The 22,290-nt window shown below is 34.8% G+C and overlaps 1 protein-coding gene across 1 annotated transcript in view; it reads right to left on the minus strand.

Annotated features, from left to right (window-relative positions):
• ZC3H6 (zinc finger CCCH-type containing 6) overlaps positions 1-22,290 on the minus strand; it is an 82,087-nt gene that overhangs the window by 40,817 nt on the left and 18,980 nt on the right. Inside the window, exons 2-3 of the mRNA XM_044663446.1 lie at positions 14,939-15,122; positions 11,307-11,429 (exon numbers count right to left, since the gene is read on the minus strand). Of these exons, the coding sequence (XP_044519381.1) occupies positions 11,307-11,429; positions 14,939-15,122 (307 nt within the window). The remainder of the gene's footprint in view (positions 1-11,306; positions 11,430-14,938; positions 15,123-22,290) is intronic.

The following is a 22,290-nucleotide window of genomic DNA, read 5'->3' on the forward strand; positions in this document are numbered from 1 at the left end:
TAGAGAATCAACTAAGAAGCTTGTAGAAATAATCAACAACTTTAGCAAAGTTGCAGGATACAAAATAAATGCACATAAATCATCAGCATTTTTATACATTTCCAACACACTAGAGCAGCAAGAAGTAGAAAGAGAAACACCATTCAAAATCACCCTAGACAATATAAAATACCTAGGAATATACCTACCAAAACAAACACAGCAATTATATGAAAACAACTACAAAACACTTTCCAAACAAATAAAACTGGATCTAAACAATTGGAAAGCCATTGATTGCTCATGGGTAGGACGAGCTAACATAATAAAAATGACAATTCTACCCAAATTAATTTACCTATTTAGCGCCATACTTATCAAATTACCAAAAAACTTCTTTACTGAATTAGGAAAAACTATAACAAATTTCATTTGGAATAACAAAAGATCAAGAAAATCAAGGGAAATAATGAAGAAAAATGTGAAGGAAGGGGGCCTAGCAGTACCAGATATTAAACTATACTATAAAGCAGCAGTCATCAAAACAATATGGTACTGGCTAAGAAGAGACAGAAGGGAGGATCAATGGAATAGGCTTGGGTTTAATGACATCAGCAAGACAGTGTATGATAAACCCAAAGAGCCCAACTTTTGGGACATGAATCCACTATTTGACAAAAACTGCTAGGAAATTTGGAAAACAATATGGGAGAGATTAGGTTTAGATCAACATCTCATACTCTACACCAAGATAAATTCAGAATGGGTGAATGACTTGAATATAAAGAGGGAAACTATAAATAAGTTAAGTGAACACAAAATAGTATACCTGTCAGATCTGTGGGAAAGGAAAGGTTTTAAAACCAAGCAAGAGTTAGAGAAAATTACAAAATGTAAATTAAATGGTTTTGATTATATTAAGCTAAAAAACTTTTGTACAAACAAAAACAATGTAGCCAAAATCAGAAGGGAAACAACAAATTGGGAAAAAATCTTTATAACAAAAAACTCTGACAGAGGACTAATTACTCAAATATACAAGGAGTTAAATCAATTGTATAAAAAAATCAAGCCATTCCCCAATTGATAAATGGGCAAGAGACATGAATAGGCAATTCTCTGGTAAAGAAATCAAAAGTATCAATAAGCACATGAGAAAGTGTTCTAAATCTCTAATAATTAGAGAAATGCAAATCAAAACAACTCTGAGGTATCACCTCACACCTAGCAGATAGGCTAAAATGAAAGAAGGGGAGAGTAATGAATGCTGGAGGGGATGTGGCAAAATTGGGGCATTAATGCATTGCTGGTGGAGTTGTGAACTGATCCAACCATTCTGGCTGGCAATTTGGAACTATGCTCAAAGGGCTATAAAAGAATGCCTGCCCTTTTATCCAGCCATACCATTGTTGGGTTTGTACCCCAAAGAGATCATAGATAAACAGACTTGTATGAAAATATTTATAGCTGTGCTTTTTGTGGTGGCAAAGAACTGGAAAATGAGGGTATGTCCTTCAATTGGGGAATGGCTGAACAAATTGTGGTATATGCTGGTGATGGAATACTATTGTGCTAAAAGGAATAATAAACTAGAGGAGTTCCAGGTGAACTGGAAAGACCTCCAGGAACTGATGCAGAGCGAAAGGAGCAGAGCCAGAAGAACACTGTACACAGAGACTGATATACTATGGTAAAATCGAATGTAATGGGCTTCTGTACCAGCAGCAATGCAATGACACAGGACAATTTTGTGGGATTTATGGTAAAGAATGCTACCCACATTCAGAGGAAGAACTGCAGGAGAGGAAACATATAAGAAAAACAACTGCTTGAACGCATGGGATGAGGTGGACATGATTGAGGATGTAGACTCGAAACTACCACACCAATGTAACTATCAACAATTTGGAAATAGGTTTTGATCAATGACACATGTTAAACCAGTGGAAATGTGTGTCGGCCATGGGTTGGGGGGGAGCGGGGGGGGGGGTGAAGGGGAAAGTAGGAGCATGAATCATGTAACCATGTTAAAAATGAATATTAATAAACGATTAAAAAATTTTAAAAATTTTAAAAAGATTATTAAAAAAAAAAAGAAATTGGGTCATGGTCCAGAAAGATCACTATTAGTTCTATATTCTAAAGAGATCAGAAAGGGAAAAAAGATCCACATGGACAAAAATATTTATAGCATCTCTCTCTCTCTCTCTCTCTCTCTCTCTCTCTCTCTCTTTTTGGTTGGTTTATGACAGCAAAGGACCAGAAACTAAGGGAATGCCTGTCAATTGGGGATTCGCTGAAAAATTATAATATGTGAATGTGATGGAGTACTATTGTGTTCTAATATATGACGAAGGGGACGATTTCAGAGAAACCTATACAGACTTGTATAAATCGATGGATGTGAAATAAAGTAAGCAGAATAGGGACAATAACATATAAACTAATAACAACATTATAAAGGCTTCTACTTGAACCCCCCCAATATTATAAGAAATAGTGAAAGACTTAAGAACTCTGATTATTATAATAAATGAGGCTGATAAAACATGTTACCTGCCTCCTGAAAAAGAGGCAATGGAGTCAGGGCATAGATCAGACACATTTTTTGGACATGGCCAAAAGGGAAATTTGTTTTGCTTGATTATATGTTTTATTACAATAATTTTGCTTTTTCTTTCTTTCTCAATGGAGAGGTGAAGGTGAGAGGAGGAAAATAGAAATTTTCAATTGGCAAAAAGAATATTAAGTTTTGTTGTTTTTTTTTTAAAGAAAAGCTGTGGCTCAAAGAGCTTAAGAGACTTTTCCTAGCTTACACATAGAGTAAGATATCAGAACTAATCTGGGTTTAAATCCAACCTCAGAAACTAGCTGTGCAAACTTTAGGAAAATCACTAAATTGTTCTCAGCCTTAGGTTCCTAATCTGTAGAATGGGGACAATAATGGCTAACTCACAAGGCGTTGTGAGGATCAAACAAGGTAATTTAGGAAAAAGAAGAAATTGAGTTAGTGAGGTTTGTGTGGTTTTACCGCTAATAAACAAATTCAATAATAACCTATTACTTGAGACTGTCTGAAGATCTATATGTTAAAAGTTTCTAAATTCCCATAAGATAAAAGGTATTTCTACTAATGCTTAATGATATATTTTTTTGCTTTATGAATTTAAAGATTTATTACATTACTAAATTTATACATCTTTGCCAGAGACTTAGTTGTCCAACATACATCACTGTCACCTAACTATCCATTTGAAGCCTTCCTTTCTTTCTCTGCATCACCCTGACCCCAAAATTCACATCTTATCATATTTCCATTTATATATCTAATACTAACCCTTCTAACTTTTTCAGATCTCCTTGCCTTCCAATAAAAGTATTCCTGGTAGCTCTCTCATATATATATAGAGATGATTTCACTGTGATATGGTGGGAAAAAAATGCTAGATTTATCAAGAAATTTGCTGCTATTCAATCGCTTTTCAGTTGTGTTCCATCCTTCATGATCCCACTTAGGGTTTTGTTGATAAAGACACTGGAGTGGTTGGCCATTTCCTACTCCAACTCATTTAACAGATGAGGAAACTGAAGCAAACAGGGTTAAGTGACTTGCCCAGGGTCACGCAGCTAGGAAGTGTCTGAGGCCAGATTTTGAACTCAAGGAGATGAATCTTTCTGACTCCAGACCTGGCACTCAAGTCATTGTACCAGCTAATCTGCCCAAACAAGAAATAAGTTGGTTCAAATTTTGACTCCAATATGTGACCTTGGACAAATGATTTTACCACTGAGATTTAATTTCCTCATCTATAAAACAGGGTTAATAATACTTGTACTAACTACTTCACAGGGCTGTTGTGAACAAATGAGATAATATATGTAAAGCCCTTGGCAAACCTTAAAGTACAATATAAAAATTAGTTTTAATGATATGATAGATCTCTATTTCCTACAAAGCCCCTGGAATAGAGATTTGAATTGAGCCTATGATTATGTTTAGACCTCCTATAATTATTTCTAGATGATTACTATACTCCAGAGAGGTCTTATTTCAGGATTAGTTCTATCACTGTACAAATAGGGGTTATAACATTTAATCAGATATGTGGGAATATGCCTAGGTTATGTGTACCCATTGCTAGACTAAAAAAAATGAACCTTTTAATGAAGATCCAACAAATGCATTTTTCAAACTCTACTGAGTAAAGATGAAATAGACATAGCCACTTTCTGGAAAAACATACAAACATATAAAAGATCAACCTATCTATGTAAGGAGCAATTATGTAGAAAGATTATTTACTGGTGATTACCATTCAATAATCAGAAACACAGAGAACCTGTTCATTGATTATGATTCAATTTCACAAGCTATAAGAAAAGAGGAATTAAATGAAAGAATGATGAATGAAAGTAAATCAAAATCTTGTACAAGTGATATTAAGCAGATTTAGAAAATGTTCATAATAAAGAATGGCTTCAACATAATGAACTATGAATCTCAATATATGATTTGAGTGAAATAAGAATCTATAGGTGAAATTAAACTGGAATATGATTTCTCATACTCATTAAACCTAAGCTCACTCAGTATTCCTTTCTGACTTCCCACCCTATAAGCAGCAATGCTAAACTATCAGATCCAAGGACATGCCAAAGGCTTACATCAAAACTTATTCCTACACCCTGGTACCTTCCATACTTTTTACATGCCATGGAGATCCACACTCCAGGTTCAGGAAGTTTGCTTGGGATTTTACAACTATCATGGCCACAGCCCTTCAGGAAAGGAGCAAAAGTCTGCCAAAAGCTACAACCCAGAAGAAGCATTAGCTCTGCAAAGTTGTGAACTGCAGGTGCCAAGGAAAATAGATTCTAAATGTTGGTACCAGAGAATTGAGGGATAAGGGAAACAGGCCAGGACATCAGGACAGAACACCAGGTGTATGAAGGGCTGCATGAAACTCTACTACATCTGAGGGAAAAAGCACAGAATCCAGATGGGGCCAGTTCTGACCACTCAAAAGTCAGCTGGTGCAGAGACCCAGGCTGGTGAGCTATGAAAAGCCCAGCATGGGGTGAGGCTGAAAAGCCTGTGAAATCCAGTTTTCAAGAAAATCAAAGTTAGAGAAGAGGGAATGAGTAAGTAATAAGGAAGACGAAGGGGAAAAAGACTGAAAGTATCAAAGACTTCAGGAAGAACACATCTCAAAGGCCTTGAACAAAAACAGATAAATCAACAGGAAAAACAGTAACAACAAAAAAGAAATATGGCCTCTGGATCTAGTATGCAAGTTCAGACAAATATGAATAAATATTGATGAATAAAGAAAATGATTTTGTACTTGATTAGATAGAAAATCCTGTGGGATTTGAGGGGAACAGGAGACTACAACATGCTATTCCTGAGTGGTTTAAAAAACCAAAAAAAAAAACAAAAACAAAAACAATGAGAATTATGAGTGCAGAATTTATGTGCTCACAGCAAAAATGAGCAGAATAGGAAAATTTAATCTGTAATGGCTAACTTCAACAAAAAGACAAAAGAGAGAAAAATAGATTGGAAATGCAAATACACAGAAGTGAAGGACAATCTAGAAGAGAAGCAAAAAACAAGAACATCAAAAGAAAATATGCTCAGTACACAAAGCATGCTTTCCTCAAAGACAGGATAAGCAGACACAACTGAAAGAACTCAGATCTCCCATAAGAATGACAAGTCAAAAAACCTTAACACCTTAATGAAGGAAATAATAGAAAAGAGTTGCCCAGAACTTCTAAACATAGAAAATAAAATTCCAGTTGACAGAATTTACACATCACCACCAGAAAAAAAACCCAAGACTGAAGACTCCAAGAAATATAGTCAAAAACATCAAGTTCTACAAGCAATCAGGAGAAAGACCTTCAAATACAAAGAGAAAAAGACATTCAAATACAGTTAAACCTTGGTACTCAACAGTTTCAGCACTCATTGAATTTGGCATGTTTTGGTGAGAAAAACTGTCAACATTTGCTTGGATTTGACATACTTGATAGAACTTGTTGGTGCCATAATCTTGGGAAACATGTCCTCCTCCAGCCAGAACAAAGAATGATGTGTTAGTTTAGGAGCATAGAGAAGAACTCAACACTGGGGAGTTGCAGTAATGTCAAAGGGAGCAGCAATAGTTAGTGGGGGAAATTTTCTTTAGGAGAGGAGGAGGCAGAGGAGGATGTCTCCATTAATCTAAAAAAGGTGTGCAAAATGGTTGGAAGTGCAAAACTTTGTTGAAAAATACTACCCCAATAAAGCTTTAACAAGCAGAATTGTACATTTGTTAAATGACTAGACCATTTCCCACTTTAGAGGGATTTTGAAACACAGACAAAAACAAACATCATTGTATAGTTTATTGTGAAGCTTATACCTGGTGAATCTCAAGCAAGGTTCAGTGGTGATAAGGGACAGAAAATAAAAAGAGAACTCAAGAAGGGCAGTTGCCCTCAGATATTGTTAGGGAACCACTCTTCCAAAATATATTTCTCCTCCCCACTACCTACCTTAGGCCATGACTAGCACTTAATACAAGTAAAGTTAGGTTAAAATTATTTTATTTAATCTAATTATTGTTTTTATTCATGTCTATGTATTCATGTTTATTTAATAATATATAACTCCATTAATATATATAATGCTTTATAAAATCTTGATTTTTTGGGGTATCTAGAACAGAATAATTAATTTACATTATTCCTTATGGAAAAAATTCATTTGGTACTTGACATTTTTGGTATTGAACATGCTTTCTGGAACTAGTTAATAATGAGTATGAAGGTACTATTATAATGGTACTATTATAATGTAAGATTATTCTTGAAGAAAAGGGAGAAGAGAATGGAAAGTGTTCTGAAGAGCAATGGAATTCAGGATGCAGCCCTGAGTGACCTATCCTGCAAATCTGAGCTTAACCTTTGGGGAAAAAGATAAATATTCAATAAAAAAGAGGAATTTGAAACATTTTTAGGAAGAAACAAAGAACTAAAGAGACTATTTGCCTCTCAAACACTGTAAACATTCGAAATGGAAGAGGAGTGAATAAATTTGGTAGGCAAGAATAGTAGCAGCAACAAAGTGACAACAAAGAATCTTCTCTCTAAATGTATAGGGGGAGACAAAGGTGAAAGTGGAAATCTGGTAAAGGTAACAGAAAATAAGCAGACATGGTCTATTAAGGACAGATCCCAGCAACACTCTGACTGTAGGTGAAGGCTTCTTTTGTGGGACTACATTACAATATGGGAAAGTGCATGAAAGATAGGGAGGAGAGTAGAGGGGTAGAGAGGAACCAGTGATGCTCCATGGTTGAATGAAGGCTAACAAGGTGAAAGTAGCCCCTATGGTCCCAGAAAGATAAGAGTCTATAGGGCAGTGGGTAAGGAAGAAGAAAGACTGAAAAAAGGTGTGGGGACAAGTAGGAAGGAAGAAGGCCTTACATTGAAGTAGAAGGTGGGATAGGCATCCACTGATGAATGCTCCTATGAATGAAGAACGATGGTTGGTGAAAGGAGATTAGGGCTTTACGTTGGATGAAGCCTGTGAGACTTGGTGCTTAAAAAATCTACCTATCCTGGGAAGGATGGAACTGAAACCTTGAGGTGCAACTGGCACCTAGAAGAGAGGGAAAGCATGGACAAAGGGAGATTTCCATGCAAACGTAGGAAAAAAAAAGTCAACAAAAAATATATAGATCAATGATGGGTTGTATAATCAGGGACATGGTAGGGGATTGGCCTTTTCCATAGGACAATATCCTCTTTGACACCTGGAAATCTATGGGGCAAGACCTACAAGCAGTGATAGAAAATGTCCAGAGGAGAGAGCCTTAAATGGAAAATTTGGAAGCTTTAATTATGAAGAACATAGAAAAAAGAGACATCAGATAAAATTATAGGAGTCACGATTAGAGAATAAAGGTTTAGTGTAAAAGAAAAACAGATGGATAAACAGAGTGAGAGAAATCCTTTTTTTTTTTTTTTTTAAATTTTAAACCCTTTAACTTCTGTGTATTGACTTATAGGTGGAAGAGTGGTAAGGGTAGGCAATGGGGGTCAAGTGACTTGCCCAGGGTCACACAGCTGGGAAGTGTCTGAGGCTGGATTTGAACCTAGGACCTCCCGTCTCTAGGCCTGGGTCTCAATCCACTGAGCTACCCAGCTGCCCCCGAGAAATCCTTTTTGAAAAGGGTTGGAAAAAAATTTAAAAACTAAGGAACAAGAACGGCTTAAGGGGACATGGAGAAGGGGAAATATTAAAAAAGGAGAGGGGATCAGTGGTACAGGGAATAGAGCCAGTGGGAAGAGGGCCACTTAAAGAAAAGTTTGAAGTTAAGTAACTTAAGGAACATACTACTATATTTACATCACAACATATTGACACCTAAAAGTTTCTGCAAAGACAACATTATTGCATCTAGAATAAGGAAGAAAATGACAATGGGAAAAAATATTTGTGTCAAATTTCTCTGATAAGAATTTGGTAGCCAAGATAGATAAACAATAAACAAATAAGCAAATAAATATGACTAATAGCTCTTTCCCAACAGATAAATGGTCAAAGGATATGAACAAATAATTTTTAAAAAAGGACCACCACAACATATTCATAACCATATAAACAAGAGAAAGACAAATTGAAACAGCCCTGATGTTTCACTTCACATCCTACAAACAGGCAAAAATAACAAAAAGGTCAACAGTCAGTGTGGAATCTAAAGATAGGTCCACCAGTATATTGTTGGTGGAGTTCTGAAATGGTAAGACCATTTTGTAAAGCAATTTGGAATTATGTAAATAAAGTAACTAAAATGTCCATACCCTGTGAACCAGAGACTCCATTACTGAGGTTATAGAACAAGGAAGCCACTGAAAAGAAAAAAGTCCCCACATACTACAAAATATTGATAGCAGCACTTTTTGTGCTAGTTAAAAATTGGAATCAAAGTAAATACTTGTCAATTGGAGAAAACCTAAACAAAATGTGGCACATGAATTAATGGAATATTACTGTGCTGTAAGAAATGATGAACGTGGGGGCAGCTGGGTGGCTCAGTGGATTGAGAGCCAGGCCTAGAGACGGGAGGTCCTAGGTTCAAATCCGGTCTCAGACACTTTCCAGCTGTGTGACCCTGGGCAAGTCACTTGACCTCCATTGCCTACCCTTACCACTCTTCTACCTGGGAGCCAATACACAGAAGTTAAGGATTTAAAATTTAAAAAAAAATTAAAAAAAAAAAGAAATGATGAACATAATGAAAACATAGATGCATGGAAAGATCTATAAGAACTGATGCATAGTAAATAGAGCTAAGAAAAAAACATATATAGTAACTACAATGTAGATGTAAAGAATACACCAAAAAATAAAAAGTGAATGTAACAAAATTATAAAAATTAAGTGGGTCTCAAATAAAGACATATGAGAAGACACTCCCAAACCACCTTTTCCTGGTGGTGGGAAATCCACAAGTCTTAGACACTGCATATTTTTTTGGGCTTTTTCAATTTATTGACTTTATTTTTTTGTGCTGACTTTTTTTCCTCCCTCAGATACTATTTGTTATATGGGACAGATCTCTGAGAGGAGGAGAGATACTTGGGACACTATGGCAATTAAGAAATGAAAAATATAAATAAAAACTTATTTAAAAAAAGAATTAATGGGGAAGTCAGTGTTCTGTTGCAGTTATATTTATTAGCTGTGGTGCCTTTCCTAATGCAGCATATTTTAATGTGGGCACCAAAAATGGTATATATGGATACTTCATTTCTATGAATGTACCATGACAGGTAGATATGATTCTGGTGAGGTAAAAAAAGACAAAAAGAACACTGGAATTATTGAGAGTCAGGTATACTTCTAGAATGAAAATGCTCATGATCAATAAAGAAAATAGTACTATCACTATTTCTGAGGTAAAAATAATAAATGGTATAGATAAGAATTTCTAGCAAAAGTTAATTCAGAGAAAAATTTAATTATGTAGATTAAGAAAAACTTGGATATTTCTTTTAAGAGAATTAGTACTCGGGGGCAGCTAGGTGGCTCAGTGGATTGAGAATCAGATCTAGAGACAGGAGGTTCCTAGGGTCAAATCTGACCACAGACACTTCCTAGCTGTGTGACTCTGGACAAGTCACTTAATCCCCATTGCCTACCCCTTACCACTCTTTTGCCTTAGAACCAATGCACAGTATTGATCTTTAGATGGAAGGTAAGGGTTTAAAAAATAATAATAAATAAAAAGAAGATTAGTACTCTAAAAACTATTTAAATACATTTAAAAACAGTATTAGTCCAGATGAATAATTTCCATTTAACTTAAGTGAAAAAAATCCCATTTCAACACTTTACCAAAAAAATCCATTTGTCTACATCTCTTTCTGCATCTTCCCCACCCTTTTTGTTTTTTCCATAGTTTCTATCTCTAAGGAAAATGTATCTTTGAAAAAAGATTTAGGTAACAATATATAGGGATATAACAGTGATTCCATCACACATTTAATAAGGAGAAATAATTTAATACCTTTTCCCCAGCAAAATCATCTACCAAGAACACATTTGAAAACCAGGAAATAATCAGATTATGGCACTAAAATAGCTGTCACAATGTCTTCTCCATCACACTTTAGTATCAACTCTCAAATACCATTTGGTCTTATTCTATACATGATTCTAATTAGTGTGTTTCTTGCTTTCTATCTCAAAACAGATTAATAGAATTAAATCATTAAGAAGAAAGAGGAGCACTTAATAGCAGCAATTAGTGATCAATAACAAAGAAACAAAAATGATTTTAAAAACTATGGTAGTTTAAAGCTATTTAGCATGGCAGTAGGGGGTTAGGAGTGAGGAAAGTACTACAGAGAGTATGATACAGCACATTAAAGTAATTGATGTTAATAATGAAAACACTGAGTTATGAAACGTTTAAATTATGAACTATATATTCTGTTTATGAAAACAAACATATTTGATTTAAAAAAGGCTTACACTCAAATTAATTTTAAAATGTTTGTGTGCTTAAAAAGGTATATTTTAATTATCTGAAAAATTAAATTAGGAAGAATAACCCAGTGGACAAATGATTAAGTTTATGATAAATTGGATAAATGAGATTTAAATAGACAAATGAATAATTGTAAATTAAAAAGCTAAATTAAATAAATAAAATTACTGCATGGACTTTGTTATAGGATTAAAATTTAATGTATGTGTATTTTATAAGATATTTTATTAAAATAATAGGAAGAAAAAGGATGAGATTAATTTAAAGGAATAACAATACCTGAAGAAATGATGAGTCATAATCCCTGTAGGAACTGGATCCTTTTTTATGGGACCTTTCTGTATGTTCAACATCTGAATCAAGGCTGTAGTCTGAACTATCATCACTAGAAGGAGAATTATGCTGGGAAAAAAATCAAATATTTTATTAAGCATAAACATATTATCCAAGGAAGAAACAAGCTCTTAGCACTGTAACAATGAAGGAAAATTAGTTGATAGTTATAAGACAAATCTATCTGTCTTAGTTACCTAATTAGCAGAATGGGAACCACCATAGTTAGAGGTCTAAGATTTACCAGATAGATCCCCAAGCCAGTAGTCAATATCATTCCCTCCCTGCAGCCCTAACCCTTAGAAGTTTTCTAGGATTCCCAGGAAAGGGAACAATAAACTTTAGAGTTTATTGTAGAATTTGGTAATATTTAATAAAAACTCAACATTAAAGTAAATTTTTTATTTAATATAATTAGTATTTGACAGTTGTCAAATACTAATTTCATGAAGATATCGTCAATTGAAGTGAGTCTTGAAAAAAACTAAAGTGTCTAAGAGGTAGAGGTGAGGAAGGACTCCCAGGGCAAAGGCATGAAGACAGGAGATAAAGAGTGCTGGGAATAAGTCTGGCAGGACCATCAAATATACATACATATATATGTATATATCTATTATGTATACATATATACACACATATGTATGTTTGTAATATATAAATAAGATTGTAAAGGTAGGATGAGGCCAAGCTGTGAAGATCTTTAAAAGCCAGATGAAGGAGTTTATATTTGCTCTGAGTTTAAAGGAAGCTGCTAGAGTTTAATGAATTAGAAGGCTGACATGGTCCAATTTAGACTTTAGAAAAAATCACTTTGGCAGCTATATGGAGGATGGGAATGGAGTGTAGAGAGATTTTAGGCAGGGAGAACAAATAGGGGGTTATAGCAATAATCCAGGTAAGAGGTGATAAGATCCTGAATTGGGCTAATGGCTGTGTGTGTAGACAAATGTTGGGAAGATATTTAAGTAGAAGGATATTTAAGATCTGGCAAATGATTGAATACGTAGGGGTTAGTAAGGAATTGAAGATGATCCCTAGGTTATGAGACAGAGTGATGAGAGGTAAGGGTAGTGTTGCTCTTAACAGTAATAGGAAGTTGGGAAGAGAGATGAGTATGGGAAATAATGAATCCTGTTTTGGATATTCTTAGTTTGAGATGCAGAGAACATCAAGTTCAAAATGTCAAACAGTTTGTGTTGCAGCATTGGTGCTAAGAAGAGCAAATAAAAATAAAGATCTAGGAGTCATGTATAGAAAGATGGAAATTAAACCTACAGAACCAATGAGATCACTAACAGAGTGCAGAAAGAAAAAAGAAGAGCACTCAGAACAAAGTAAGTTAAGAGGTTTGAGTATGGATGGTGACTCCGCAAAGGAGACTGAGGAGAAAGAGTCAGACAGATAGGAAGAAAGATAAGAGAGAGTAATGCCATGAAAATACTGAGAATCCAAGAGGTCTACAGGGTCAAATACTGCAGAGATAATAAAAAGGATAAAGACTGGGAAAGATCATTATATCTGAAAATTAAGTAATAAACTGTTAACTTTGGAGAAAGCAATTTCAGTGTATTGATAAGACTCCAGACTGAAAAGGGTAGAGAAGTGAAAGAAAGAAATTTAGGTATTTAGTATAGCAGCTATGTCTAGGAGTTGGGCTGAAAAAGAGAAGAGAAACACAGGATAATGGCTTGAGGGGTTAATAGAGACTAGTGATGATTTTGTCTTGGGCATGTTTGAAAATAGCAGGGATGGAACTGGGAGGTAATCAGTGTTTATAAATGGGGAGGGAGGAATCTGTATAGTTTATGGGAGATGATGAGATCAAGGGCAAACACTGGCTTTGGTGACAAGGGGCTAACCTTGGTGAGAAAGTTCACCTCTTCATTAGAGATAGGAGTAAAGGAGGAAAAAATGAGGGATTATGATAGGGAATAGTTAAGATTAAGAAAACAGGAAATCATTACAACTGTTCTCTTTTTCTCAATAAAGTATGAGGGGAGGGGAGGTCTTTAACTCAGAATGTGGAAGGGTAAGGGTAGTGGGAAAGACCTGAGGAGAAAAGAGAAAATTTGGAATAGCCTCTATTGAGCATAGGATTGAGAATCAATTAGGAAGGTGTAAAAAGACAGCCTTGCAGCAGTAAGGGTCCAGTTGAGATAAGAAAATAGGTTTGTAGTGGAGTGCAGAATCCTATGTAAGAATTGCAAGAGACCTTCTAGTTGCAAGTGGCCTTCTAGTCCTAACCATACCCAAAGGAATCCTATGTATAATATACCGGACAAATGGTTACCCATACTTTGCTTGAAAAGGAAGCTCCACAGAAGAACACATCACCTCTAGAAAAATTTTTTTTCCAACAATGAGCTTCAATTTACCCCTTTCTAACTTGTGCCTATAGCCCTCAGTTGTGTCCTTTGGGGCCAAACAGAGCAAGTCTAATACCCCTTACACGTAATAGCCCTTCAAAAACTTAAATAGCTATCATGTCCCTCTTTTCCAGACTAACTATCCTCAGTACCGTTAATCAAACTATAAAGGACATACTTTGCCATACTGCTTACTCTTCTCTGGACAACTGCTTCCAACTTAACAATATTCTTAAACTGTGGTTCCTAGAATGGGACACTGCATTCTAGATGTAGTTTCATGAAAGCATAGTAGAGAGGGACTATTCCCCCTTTATTCCTAAAAGTAAGTGCTCTCTTGTGCTCTCTCTCGTGCTAGTGCTCTCTCTCTCTCTCTCTCTCTCTCTCTCTCCCTCCCTCCTTCCCTCCATCCCTGTCCCTCCCTCTCTTCCTCTTTCTTTGTCTCTTTCTCTCTCCCTTTCTCCACTCCCCCACCCCACCCCGCCATCTGTCCCTATCTCTCTCCTTCCTTCCCTCCCTCTTACTTTCCATCTTAGAATCAATACTGTGTATTGGTTCCAAGGCAGAGGAACAATTTAAGGCTAAACAATGGAGATTAAGGGACTTGCTCAGGGTCACACAGCTAGGAACTGTCTGAGCCACATTTGAACCCAGGATGCCCCATTTCTAAGCTTGACTCAACCACTGAGCCACCCAGCTGCCCCCAGGTTACGACTCTCTTAATGTAGCCCAAGATTACATTAGCTTTTTTGGATACCACATCACATTGTTGATTCATATTACTAGAACTTGTTCAAATTGCTGTTCATCCATTCTTACCCTAGGACCCTGGAAGTAAGGTAGTAGAGCATTGGTTTGGAGATAGAAAGACGATTTCAAATCCATCCTTGGACACTGTGTGACTTTGGGCAAGTCACTTAACCTTTGCTTCAGTTTCTTTATCTATAAAATGGAGACAATAATGGTACCTACCTCCCAGGATTTTTGTGAGGATCAAATGAGATAGTGTTTGTAAAGTGCTTAGCACAGGTTACATAAATGTTATTATTATTATTATCTTGTACTAGAACATTATCTAGGTATTTCAGCATATAAAGCACTGGATCTGGAATCAGAAAGACTTGAGTTCCAATCTAGTTTCAGACACTTTCAGTTGTGTGACCCTGGGCAAATTGCTTAACATTAATGATTATAAAAAAGGTAGCTCTTAACCTTGTGTTTCTCACGTCTTCTCCTTTTTGATTTTTTCTTTTCTTTTTCTTTCTTGCGCTTCTTCCTTGATTTTCTGTGGGCTCTCTCACTTTTCTGTTTGTCATTCCCTTTTGTTTCTGGTTGTTCTTGTATTTCTTCAAATCCAGCATCATCTATTTCACCATCTTCTAGTTCACCATCTTCTCTATAGGAGAATAAGCAAAAATGAATATTTAAATATCAATTCAGAATCTAAACATGTTAGACATATATTCTTTATCTTTTTTTGGAGAATGTAGGAATGGCCCAGACCTGTAATGCAGATCAGTACTTGCTTTGTAGTTCATAATCTTAGAACTGCCTGGGCCACTGAGAATCTGAGTGACTTTCCTTGAGTCACATTCCCAATATGTGTCAGAGGTAGGACTTAAATCCAGGTCTCCCTAACACCATGACTAATTCTCTATCCGCTAGCCCAGGGGTCAGCAACGTATGGCTCTCGAGCCATATCTGGCTCTTTTGAGGGTCAGGTATGGCTCTTTCTGCAGGAGCCATAAAGTCAATTTTTTCAGGCGCTGTTACAGGAGCGCTCACTGTGAGCACTGTACGGCTCTCACAAAATTACATTTTTAAAAATGTGGCGTTTATGGTTCTCACGGCCAAAAAGGTTACCGATCCCTGTGCTAGCCTATATGTCCAGCTATGTCATTTATAGAAACTCTGTACCAGAATTTTAAATTGTATTTCCTATTCTCTCATACATTTTAAAAGCTACATTGTTTCAAAGATAGTTATAAAATGCTAAAAACTACCTCAAAAATGGAACTATATTAGATGATTATATCCTAGAGGACAAAAGTTAAAAATACAAAATAATTTAAACTTCATTATGTTGAAATGAAGGTAGACGCAATGAATTGCTTAAAATGAAAAGCAAAATATTAGTGCAGCCAATTTTAGTATATTTAAATAGATAAGCACTAACAACACTCAAGCTATTAAAAAAAAGATATTAACCAAATAGTAAAGATAATAATTTTAAAGTTGAAATCTGACAGGAATATTGAAACTAAAAAAGAAATCCTGATAATTTCACATTTGCAAATATCAGAATATTAGTTTTAGTTTTTCTAAGCAAATATTCATTTTTAAAATAAATATTTGCATCTTAATAGATGGAAAGGCCAAAATATTTAGTAGTAATGATTTTAAAAATCATAAATAAGCAAATGGGACACAGGACATGAAGTCTGATAATACTATAAAAAGCATGTTATATCAAAATGCAAAAGTGACACTTTTGCTATATTCAGGCCAAAATATCTAGTTACTAGAGTGAGAAAGAAAGAGTCTATATATTTAAGGCAAATTAAATTTACAACTATTCTAAAATCCTTGTATTCAACTTTTTTACAAAACAGATTCTGAAACTGGGGCAAAATAAATTATATTTCTCTTTGACTTCTATGATACAATTAAAGTTTTATTTTACAAAAACAAATTCCCAAATGGACTGTAAGAACAGCAGCTATGCCTTTTATGATTATGATAGATGATGATATTAATAATAGCTGATATTTACACAGTATTTTAAGGTTTGTAAAATGCTTTATATTTCACATAATAACTCTGTGCATAAGTGTTATTACCAATTCCATTTAACACATGAGGAAACCCATGCTACAGAGCTAAGTAGTGAGAATTTAAGGCATATTTGAGCCTTGAGATTTCTAACTTTGAGTCCAGTAAGAATTTTCTCCACTACAGATTATGCTGAGGAGGTATAAGAATACTAGGGTGGAGATTTAAAAACTATGGTTCCATCAACTATAAAGAATGTCAAAAAAAGTTTTGATATATAAATGTAATGGAATATTATTGTGCTTTAAGAAATGGTGACAATGAAAAACCTGGAAAGAATTCTATGACTTGCTACCAAGGGAGGTAGACAAAGCCAAGAAAACAATATATATGATGACAGTGAGAACAGAAAAAACAAAACACTCTAAATTAAATTTTGGGAAATTAGACTAAACTGGGTCCCCCAATAAAAGATATGAGAAGGCACTTCCATGTGTATAGAACACTGAAACGATGCCAGACTTTTTCAATGTACTTGCTAGTTTTGCTCAATTTCCTCTTGCACTGCCCCCCCCTCCCATTTTCACTATTATAAGGGGTGGTTACATTGGGAGAGTGCAGGAAAGAACAGTGGAAAATATGGGTGATGTTAAAACAAAGAATATCAATAAAATCTTATTTTTTTAAAAAGATGACAACTACTAGGTTCAAGATCTGGCTATATTACTTAATTGTTTTTTAATTAAGTTAAATTACTGTTTCCTTATATGTAAAATTAAGGAGGTTGATTTAAGCAGTTTCTAAAATCCCTTCAAGTTCTAACATTCTGGTATAATAGCATTATTTCTATTGATCCTTAAAATTCTACAAATTCTTTGTCCTTTCAGTTTCCAATTTTTCATTTTGGTGAAAGCATAAGAATTTCTACACTGTTTAGGTAGCTAACTCACTAGTCGGAAAAAAAGAGTTATCCTTTCTTTGGTAAACTTAAGACCACACGATCACATTTCACCAATAGATACTGTTATTTATTTTTTAGGCTGAAAAATTCTGTATAATCTATCTGCACTCTACATTATAAATTCATTAAGTCTAAAGGTTCATAAAAACAAGTTTTCTTAAAATGTAAACTATACTGTTTTCTGGAAATTTTCTTCTCCTGAGCTTTCCCTATCCTTTTACTTAACCTTTTTTTCCCCAAAATAACTTAATATGAAATTTGGTTTTGAATTCACACTTCCTTCCTAAATCATGCTCTAGATAGCTTAAAATGGAATCATATTTGGGAAAGGTTGTATGATGAATATTAGACTCAGTATCAGGGTAGGTACTAGCCTCAATTATGATACTAAAATGGAATATAATTTTTTTTATTGAGCACCTACCATGCTGCTTTATCCAGTAAGTCACTTAATCTTTGAAGAACTCAGTTTCCTCAGCTATAAAATAAAGGAGTCAGACTAGAGGATTTCTAAATTGTCTTCCATTTTCTAAATTTTCTTCCCTCCTCTCAGTAGAGAGGTGGTTGGCTAAAGGTACAGAATGAATTGTATATTGTCAGACTTGGCAGCTGTTGATTTGTTTTACTTAATTTACTTCTTTGTTAGAATAGAGTTCTCTGAGGGTGAAGGGAGTCAATGGAAAGTTTCATCAGCATTTCTACATATTTCCAACAAAACTCAGAAGCAGAAGTTAGAAGACAAACTTCATTAAAAATCACTGTAGACAATATAAAATATTTAGGAATTATATGAATACAACTACAAAACACTTTATACACAATTAAAACTAGATCTAAACAATTGGAAAAACATTAATTCCTTCTGGGTAGGATAAACTAATATAATATAAATGACAATCCTACCCAAATTAACCTACTTATTCAGCACCACACCTATCAAACTACAAAAAACTTTATAGAATTAGAAAAAAATTATAACAAAGTCCATCTGGAAGAACAAAAGATCAAGAATATCAAGACACCATGTTTTGGGACAAGAACTCACTATTTGACAAAAACTCCTTGGGAAAATTCGAAAATGGTAGGGGGAAAATTAGGTTTAGATCAGTGATGGGCAAACTTTTTAAAGAGAGAGCCAAAGGAAATGCTCATCTGTCAGTCTGTTTCTAAGGCTACTTTTTTGAAGTTTCATTGTATTGTATCCTACTCATTGTATTTGTCAGATTAGGAATAATGTCCTGCAGCAGGATAGAACATTTCAGGGGGCTGCATCTGGCCCTCAGGCCATAGTTTGCCCATCACTGCCCTATACCAAGATAAATTCAAAATGGGTAAATGATTTAAATATAAAGAGTGATATCATAAATAAGTTAGGTGAACATAGAATAGTATACCTGTCAGATCTGTGGGAAAGGAAGGGATTTAAGACCAAGCAAGAGATAGAGAATATTGCAAAATGTGACATGAATGACTGATTATATCAAATTTAAAATGTTTTGTACAAACAAAACCCATGCAACCAAAATTAGAAGGAAAACAACAAACTGCGAGAACCTTTTTATAATAAAACTCTGCAAAGGCTTAATTTCCGAAATATAAAAGGAACTAAGTCAAATTTACAAAAAAATCAAGCCATTCCCCAAATGGCAAATTGTCAAGGGATACGAATAGGCAGTTTTCACAAGATGAAATCAAAACTACCAATAAACACATGAAAAAGTGTTCTAAATCCCTACTGATTAGAGAAATGCACATCAAAACAACTCTGAGGTACTACCTCATACCTAGCAGATTGGCCAATATGACAGCAAAGGAAAGTGATAAATGTTGGCGGGATGTGGCAAAGTTGGGACACTAATACACTGCTGGTGGAATTGTGAATTGGTCCAACCATTCTGGAGGGCAATTTCGAACTATGTGCAAAGGGTTTGATCCAGCCATACCACTGCTGGGTTTATACCCCCAAAAAGATAATAAGGGAAAAGACTTGTATAAAAATATTTATAGTTGTGCTCTTTGTGGTGGCAAAAAATTGGAAAATGAGAGAATGTCCTTCAATTGGGGAATGGCTGAACGAATTGTGGTATCTGCTGGTGATGGAATACTATTGTGCTCAAAGGAATAATAAACTGGAGGAATTCCATGTGAACTGGAACAACCTCCAGGAATTGATGCAGAGTGAAAGGAGTAGAACCAGGAGAACATTGTACACAGAGACTGATACACTGTGGCACAATTGAATGTAACAGACTTTTCTACTAGTAGCAATGATACAGGACAATCCAGAGGAATTCATGAGAAAAAATGCTATCCACATCCAGAGAAAGAACTGTGGAACCAGAAATGCATTAGAAAAATATGTGTTTGACCACATAGCACAATAGGGAACTGATAAGGGTTTTGATGTTAAAAGATCACTCTACTGCAAATATGAATAACATAAAATGTTTTGAACGATGATACATGTATAACCCAGTGAAACTGCTTATCAGCTTTAAGAGGGGGGAGGAGAGAGTGGGGTGGTGGTGGTGTTATGAATCATGTAACCACGGAAAAATATTCTAAATAAAAATTAAAAATTAAAAAAATTCTGTGAAGTAAATAGGTGCTAAATGACAGATGAGGAAACTTGCCCAGGTCACACAGCTGGTCTATATCTGAGGCTAGATTTAAACTCAGGTCTTCCTGACTCTACAATGATTTTAATAAATGTAGCATGTTTGGGCAAGACTTAAGTCTAAGTAATTTCCAAATTAAAAGATAATCCTCTGTAGGTTCAAATCCGGCCTCAGACACTTCTCAGCTGTGTGACCCTGGGCAAGTCACTTGACCCCCATTGCCTACCCTTACCAATTCTTCCACCTATAAGTCAATACACAGAAGTTAAGGGTTTAAAATTTAAAAAAAAAAAAAAAAAAAAAAAAAAAAAAAAAAAAAGATAATCCTCTGGTAGACAGCAATATTTCATTAAATCATAAATCTTAAATCATTAAACTATTTGCACAATTAGAGTTTTAACATTTCTCAATAAGCTGAGCCTGAGAATTCCAAGTTTTCAGCTATGAGAATCTATAGGGACTATGTGAAGAACACTATAGGAGAGCTAAGCTTCTGTTTTGTCATCTGTGTTATAGGAATAATCAAAGGAACTAACAGCAACTATCTTACACAGCTGTGAGGATAGACTAAGAATTATTGTGTTCAGTACTCTTTAAAACTTGAAGTACTATATAAAATCTGTTATATTTATTATCAATTCCCCAATGGGATTTTTCCCACTTCAATTCTATAATTTAAAAATATATAATTTTTATATATTTTTGATGTCTATAATCTAAAAAAGATACACAGATTGCTTTTGTTTAATAAAATTAACATAATTTTATAGTTTTGTGATTATCTTAATAAAGCATAGAAAAAAATAACCTCTAAATATCCAGGTTTAGAAGTGATTTATCTACCAATAACCATCATAGTTTTTTGTTTTTTTTTTAAAAACCCTTACCTTCTGTCTTGGAGCCAATTGGCTCCAAGGCAGAAGAGTGGTAAGGGTAGGCAATGGGGGTCAAGTGATTTGCCCAGGGTCACACGGTGGGGAAGTGTCTAAGGCCAGATTTGAACATCATAGATTTTTGCTTTAACTTTAGTACAGAGAAAAAACAGAAGCAAAAAGGTCTAATGAAAAGAATATTATGTTGAATTAGGAAACCAGCTACTAATTAACTATTCAATTAACTTGACTGTTTCCTAATGTTTATGTTCTTTTAAATACTTCTAAAATTCCATTAATCTGTGATCCAATTACTTATTCAGTTTTCTGAGCTTGCCATAAATTTGCTAATATGTAATTTATGTTATACATATGTTATACATATATTTTAGGATTTACATTAATGTATAAATGAATATATTACATATTCATTTTGGCTGTCTGTTTATCTATCTGTTTAACCTGTAAGGCTTTACTGAAGCCCTATTCTAATACAGTGTGGAAGGGAATCTGCCTTCTTAATGGCAAAAGCAGTAAAGCACAAATTTTCCTACGTCCTGCAAATGTGAAATAGCCTCAATTATGAGCTCATCAATAGATTATATTTCTGTTAACCAAACATTAACATAGCTAATTTTGGCTGGTTGGCCACTATATGATCAAAATTTTAGCATAGAAACTCATTAAACCATTACCTAATGCACTTATGATCTGTAATAATAAAGAAAACCCTACATAGATGTGATCATATATTTTTTAAGTCAGGAATTTTTAACCTTTCTGTGTGTCATGAACCTCTTTGGCATTCTAAGGAAGCCTATGAATGCCTTCTCAAGCTCATGTTTTTAAGTGCATAAAACACATAGGATTAAATTATAGGATACAAAATAAACCAATTCTATCTATCCATAAAAAAAAAAGTTCACAGACCTCAGTTAAAAATGTTTGCTTTAGCTAGTAAATAAGTAGTTACTAAAAACAAAACATATATTCCCAACTTTTAGGTTATATCAAAAAACTAGGATATACTTTTTATAAGAGAACTGACTTCTTCTCATGATACTTATTTAAATCAAATATGTCCTTTGCTAAATCAATAATTTATTAAATACAGGATACATCAAAAACTATTAAAACTTAAAAATACACTGCCTTTTTTTTTTTTTAAACCCTTACCTTCTGACTTGGAGCCAGAAGAGTGGTAACGGGTAGGCCATGGGGGTCAAGTGACTTGCCCAGGGTCACACAGCGGGGAAGTGTCTGAGGCTGGATTTGAACCCAGGACCTCCTGTCTCTAGGCCAGGCTCTCAATCCACTGAGCTACCCAGCTGCCCCCTACAC

Source organism: Gracilinanus agilis, chromosome 2, assembly GCF_016433145.1.
Source record: "Gracilinanus agilis isolate LMUSP501 chromosome 2, AgileGrace, whole genome shotgun sequence".
Taxonomy (NCBI): Eukaryota; Metazoa; Chordata; class Mammalia; order Didelphimorphia; family Didelphidae; genus Gracilinanus; species Gracilinanus agilis.